The sequence below is a fragment of the Podarcis bocagei genome, assembly GCF_964188305.1.
Source record: "Podarcis bocagei genome assembly, chromosome: 13".
Lineage (NCBI taxonomy): Eukaryota > Metazoa > Chordata > Lepidosauria > Squamata > Lacertidae > Podarcis > Podarcis bocagei.
The window spans coordinates 28,156,514-28,162,933 of NC_138138.1; the positions used below are offsets into that span (position 1 = coordinate 28,156,514).

Sequence of the window (6,420 nt, forward strand, 5' to 3'; positions counted from 1 at the left end):
AAACTCCAGCTCCCAGAATTTTGGGGGAGAAGCCACGACTGTTTACAGTGGCACATGGTGCTTTGAATGTATGGTGTGAATGTGGTTCTTTTTGCTTTTCACATTGTTACCCCAACTTTTCCCCCAAGGAGCCTGGGATGGCATACACAGACCCTATTTTCCAAGGACAGTCCTGGATTGATAGAAGCCGCCCCCTTTTCTGATTTGATCCCAGAATGCCTCGCTTTTCCTTAGGACGTCCCTATTTTCATCAGAGAAATATTGGAGGGTATGGAGTTATCTGACTCCTGAGCTGTCTGATGGCAATCCTGTATAGAGGAGGGCTTCTAAAAAAATAAAAAATGTTTAATGTTTTATTATGTTTTTGTATATGTTGGAAGCTGCCCAGAGTGGCTGGGGCAACACAGTCAGATGTTGTTGTTGTTGTTTAGTCGTTTAGTCGTGTCCAACTCTTCGTGAGCCCATGGGCCAGAGCACACCAGATACTCCTATCTTCCACTGCCTCCCACAGTTTGGTCAAACTCATGCTGGTAGCTTCGAGAACACTGTCCAACCATCTCGTCCTCTCTCGTCCCCTTCTCCTTGTGCCCTCCATCTTTCCCAACATCAGGGTCTTTTCCAGGGAGTCTTCTCTTCTCATGAGGTGGCCAAAGTATTGGAGCCTCGGCTTCACGATCTGTCCTTCCAGTGAGCACTCAGGGCTGATTTCCTTAAGAATGGATAGGTTTGATCTTCTTGCAGTCCATGGGACTCTCAAGAGTCTCCTCCAGCACCATAATTCAAAAGCAGTCAGATGGGTGGGGTTTAAATAGTAAAATTATTGTTATTGTTGTTGTTATGGAATAGGGCGCCCCTGTTTTCATGAGAGAAATGTTGGAGGGTATGCATGCCTATGCTTCTAACCGTTTGTCCTCACAATGACCCTGTGTGGCAGGCTAGGTTGTGAGAGGATGACTTGGCCTCAAGTGACCTTCGTACCAGGATTTGAGCCCAGTCCTCTTGCCTGGTCAAGGCCTGACACACCACTCACTGGTTTTCCTTCTCTCTTTGCCACCCTCTGCCTTCCCTCCAACCAATGCCTCCTGCAATCTCTTGCACACACAGAGAGACATGTGCGTCAGGAGTCCTGCCCTCTCTGCCCACAACACTCCTTACTGAGTGACTTTTTTGCCCAGTCGGCTTGTCACGTTGCCCCCTGTCCCCACCTCACCCTGTAGGAGGAGACAGCTCAATCCACTCAGGACATTTTCTCCCCGTTATGCCAAAGTTTTGACATTCTGTCTCTGGGGCTGATCGAAAGTGCCTTTGAACCTGGCACTGTGTCTGTGCGAGAGAGAAGAAGGGAAGGAGGGAGGGCTGTTGGTCCTCCCGAAACCAGAGTGGGGTGGTGAGGGGAGGGGGAATGAGTGGGTGGAAAGATCTTTCTTTCCCAATGACTTCATCCCCCAGACGCGTCGTTACTCAGCTGTGCTGGCTCAGTGCAAACCTCTCCAGCCAGTGAATCCCGTAACCCTTCCATCCATCCATCACCAAATGCCTTTCTGAATCGCATCCCCTTGCTCGTAACTTCTCTTCGTCAGAGGCAGGACACCTAAGTTCGTTTCATTCTCCAGAAAGTTCCAGAAATTCTGCTGAGATTTCATGTCTGCATAGTGACATCGTAGGAACATATGAGATCATATACAGGGTCATGTACATTACAGAAATTAGTATCCCTGCAGCACATGAGATCATAACGGTAAGCGTTCTCATTATCAACATGGATGAGGCCACATGTCACTGCAGTCTTCTTCCAGCAACCAAGTATTTTCTCAAAAAACCTTCCCATCTGAGATGAAGAGTGATCAAGAGAAAGCGGGGAGATTAAACATTTGCATTTCCCCTAGTAATCAACTAGATTTCACATGAAATGCTCCACCTCCTTCGAAATCACTACTTACCCTTGAAGTGATTCCCATTTTACAGATGATACAAGGGAAGTAAAATCCACTGCTGATCAAAGATTAGAATCCAGATCTCAGACCTTTCAAGTGTCCCCATTTTCCAGAGACAGTCCTGGATTTACAGAATCCACCCCAGTTTCTGATTTGATCCTGGAATGTCCCACTTTTCCTTAGGGCATCCATATTGTTAGAGGGTAATGCCACACATGCTCCTCTTGCCACTGAGGAATTGTGAACTTCCCACTCCATTAGACATTGGTGACTTGGTTCTTTGGACAGGTGACGAATATGGGCACCCATAAGTTGTCAAAAACTAAATATCGACTTCTATTCCACAGTGTCATGCTGCATTAACCACTGCATATACCGCTGTGTGCTGATTGTCAAATACTGCCATGGCTTCAATATTTGGAGGAGCCAGAGACGGCCACCAGCTTTAAAAGAGGATTAGACAAATTCATGGAGGAGAGGGCTATCGAAAGCTGTCGCTATGACCTGCCTCCACAGTTAGAGCCAGTAATGCTTCTAAATAGCAGTCATAAGAACATAAGGAGAGCTTTCAGGATCAGGCCAACAGCCCATCTAGTCCAGCATCCTGTTCTCACAGTGACAGACCCGTTGTTGGAAACCGCAAAGGGAGAGTGCCTCATATGTTTGTGGTGCTGAGCCTCAGCAATTGAAAGAGATATTTCTCTAGGCAACGACCCGGTATCCCTCTTGAGAATCAAAAGAAGCCCTCGTCTCTTGGCTTCCAGTGGGCCCAGATTGGAAGCACCAAATTAAATGGCAACGAACATTATTTCTACAGCATCTCTCCAGCTCCCGTCTCAGAATAGTGCGTGTTTTGATATTCCGGGCTAAATTAATGAAACGACCCGTCGACAGCCACACGTTGCTGCCAGGAAATGACAGGGTTAAAAATGTATTAAAAATATTGTCACGTCACACATTTGGTTTCCAGTAGCAAACGCACCCAGGGGGAAGGGAGGGGAGGTGTCCGGTATCAGAATGCTCCACCGGTGACTTTGCAAGACCGATATAGCTCTGAATGCCAACCCCTCTGGAATCGGCATTCAGGAAACCTATATAAATCGGCCGCAGCAGGGACAATAGACTAGACCGAAGGGAGACTCCGAGAACGCATCCTAGTTCGAGCAGAAGCCCAGACGCAACGATGCACGGAAAGAGTGTGGTCCTTCGCAGCTCAGGGAACCTGGCCGCAGCTGAGCTGAGCTGCCAGGTATCCGAGAGAGACACATCCCGGAAGGAATCTTTCAGTGCGGAATGGAAGGACCTCTCACTCACCGCTAGGCCTGAGGAAGGGTGAGTGTTGGGCTTGGGTCTGGTGGGGATGATAGGCTTGGTCCAAACCGTTATAATCCAGCCAGGCGGCTTTGTATTTGTTACAGAAGTCTACTGGCTGGGTCCTCCCAAGGAAGCCTAGATAAAGCCAAGTATTGGGAGAGGTTAAACATGCATTGCTCTTGGGATCCCTGCCAGCTCTATGGTCCTATGATACAGTCAAGTCTTGGAGGTGCCAGACATGTCAAAGAGGAAGGGCAGGGGGAGACAGCACAGGCCTATCAGTGTATAAAGTTAGGGGGCTCTTTTGCCCCAGTGTGCATGACATTGAGGCACATTAGACATTTCATTACCCATTCACTCAGCTTGTGGAGATCCTTTCGGAGCTAATTTCCAGGCGCTGTTTGCTCTCCCCCCCCCCCCCCGCTCTGAATAATTTGGTGCCCTCAGCAAATGCGGCCACTGCATCACTCACCTCTGACAATGAAAGCGGAGTGTCTGCTTTTAGCAGTTGTGGTGGTTTGGTTTTGAGTGCTACATCTGTCCTCCAGTTCATCTTTCCCTTTCCTTTCTAACTCTTTGCAAGGATATCACACTTGTATGAGTATGAAATCAGGGGAGAAAGTATTTCTCCCGGTATGAAGCAGTCTAATCATATTTGCCAGGCTAGGGCTGGGATGGTAAGGCGTGTGGGGTTTTAAGGCTGGGAGAGGGGGCTTTGGGGTGCATAGAATAACAGAAGGAGGTGTTGCTCAGTGCGGGATCTATAACACCGGATGCAGCTAGGGCATCACTGTTAGATGGCTGCCTAGTCTCTGCTTGTCAACCTTATCAGCAAAGAAGAGCATAGGAACCTAGGAAGCTGCGTTAAACTGAATCAAACCCATTGGGCCATGTATCTTAGAACTATCTAGAGGGACTGGCAGTGGCTCTCCAGGGATGGGACAGAAGTCTCTCACAGCCCCACCTGGAGATGCTGCAGGCCTAATCCGGCCCGCTGGTCATTTTAATCTGTCCCCTGTGGCAGTTTTTTTCTTGGGGTAAAATCCCCAAAAAAGCTCAAGAACTTCAATCCTAAAAAAAGGTCAGCAATTCTGGTTGGCCCTCACACATGCTCACTTCACCAAATCTGGCCCTCTTTGAAAAAAGTTTTTTGGGATTTCCTCATTCTTCCATCCTTGTGTTATCAAGACTCTTGCCGCTGATGAGCTATGCAGAGTTGGTGAAATTGACATACAAACTGAGGGACAAGGACAACTGTGACTTTAAGGAAGAATGGGGAGTTTTTACAAATTATCTAAAAAGACAACAAAATGAACTGGACTCCTTGGCAGGTTTTAAATAAACATACACAAATTTATTGGTTGATAACATGATAGATAGATAAGGTAAGGATATGTATAATTTTATAACATGCAGAGAATGATATGTGCAGAGAAATCAGAGAGAGGAGCTGAGGGAAGTCCTTGGTGGGAGGGGGAGGGAGGGGTGGGGGGGAGAGAAAAAGGAAAAAATAATGTATGCAATTATATGGTTTGATAATTTGTTATGTTGCTTAATAAAAAGTTTTTTAAAAAAAGGAAAAAAAAGTTTGGGCACCCCTGCCTGAAGCAGAGCTGTGGGGTGAATCTGTGATTAATTCTCCACTCCTTCTCTCCGCAGCTGGTCTCGGTTTGAAGCAGACAAACAGCGCAGAGAAACCTACCGCCAGCAACAGGAAGCCCGGGTCATAGTGCAGAGGTCTCCATGGGGCATCCTTCGCTTGGGTCTGCTGGGCAAACCTCTGACCTCCTACCACCTGCCGTACCAGAGGCCTTTGCCCTTGCCCATCTTCACACCAGCCAAGCTAAGCGCCAGGGAGCTCACCCCGACCCCCTCAGAGTCTGTGGAGTCCTTGCCGGCGACCGGCGTGTGTCTCGACAAGAAATCTGTGGCCGAGATCACCAAAGAGCTGCCCCTGGTCATCCAGCCCACCTGCCCCGACTTCAAGAAAGGCTTGCCCCGCTCCTTGTCCCGTTCCATGTCTCAGGATGCCCAGAGAGGCTGAGCGTACGGGACTCTTCCCCAGCGCAACGACTTTCCTTCGGGAACTGGCTTGGATGCCTCGGGGGTGGTGGCCCCCCACATCTGTTGCTGCATGAGGGCAATCCGAAGGGGCCCAGGCACATAGAAAAGGTTTGGTAGGATCAAAGCCACCTTGATGACTCCAATGGAGAACTCTTGGGGGTGGGGGCAAGGACTAGGACTAGGACTATCTCTGTGTGTGAATGTATATATTAGATGTACAGCATCGTGCACTTCTGCCACCAGTGCTTTCCTTTCTGCACCGTGCATTGCGGTGGTGTTTATTTTATTTTATTTTTAGAAAAGGACTACCTCCCCAGGGAGAGTTAGGGAGAGCCCCTGAATTAAAGGAGAGAGAAAAAGAAAACAACGAGAATGTCATGCACAAAGCAGCTCACGGAGCTCAAGGGCCCGCCTCCCTGTGGTTTCACATAGCTGGGTGAAACATATTTGCAGATAGATGGTGATGGGAGCCCTGCTTCATGAGCTTAGCAGGAGAGAGCGAGGGTTCCTTGCAGAAAGAAGAGGAAGGTTGAAGGGTTAGCGGCAAGTGAGAGAGTATGGAAGACATTGGCGACGCTCCTGGTTCTGTTTCAGCCGATGTGGCCTGCGCAGGTGTTTGGTGGGTGGAGAGGAATCTGAATGTTGTACTTGAGGAGCAGGGAGAGGTTAATGGGACTAAGCAACTTCTGAGGTGGCGTTCTCTCACCCTCCTCCCCAGATAGACCTGACTTGGGGTACGGGGACTCAGTAAAAATTTCCCAGTGCATATATAATGAGGAACATCTGCAGCTTGAGGAGGTGAAGATGGGCCAAAGTTGAATTAAGGGGCTAATAGAGAAGGAAAGGAAGAGGCTTTAACCTGGACAGAAGAGGTTCAAGAAACAGATTTGGTTTTACATCTGACTCCTCCCCATAGGGTATGATAAACTATAGACAAATCATTAAGAATTGTAGAGAAATCCACTGTGAATACCCCCCATGTCCTGTATTTCTTGTCCTTTGCTTTACTTTTGAAGAAAGTAAAAAACATTGATCATAGTGGAATGCTGTATGGTGATTTATTGTATTCTTATAAGATAAATAAAAATGAGGGGAATGACAGAAAAAA

General features: G+C 48.0%; 1 protein-coding gene across 1 annotated transcript; it reads left to right on the forward strand.

The window, feature by feature from the left end:
• Positions 1–3,044: 3,044 nt before the first annotated feature.
• On the forward strand, positions 3,045–6,420 carry TCAP (titin-cap). Its single transcript, XM_081168721.1, has 2 exons — positions 3,045–3,266; positions 4,908–6,420. The coding sequence occupies exons 1-2, from the start codon at positions 3,118–3,120 to the stop codon at positions 5,290–5,292; spliced, it is 534 nt and encodes a 177-aa protein (XP_081024847.1). The 5' UTR covers positions 3,045–3,117; the 3' UTR covers positions 5,293–6,420.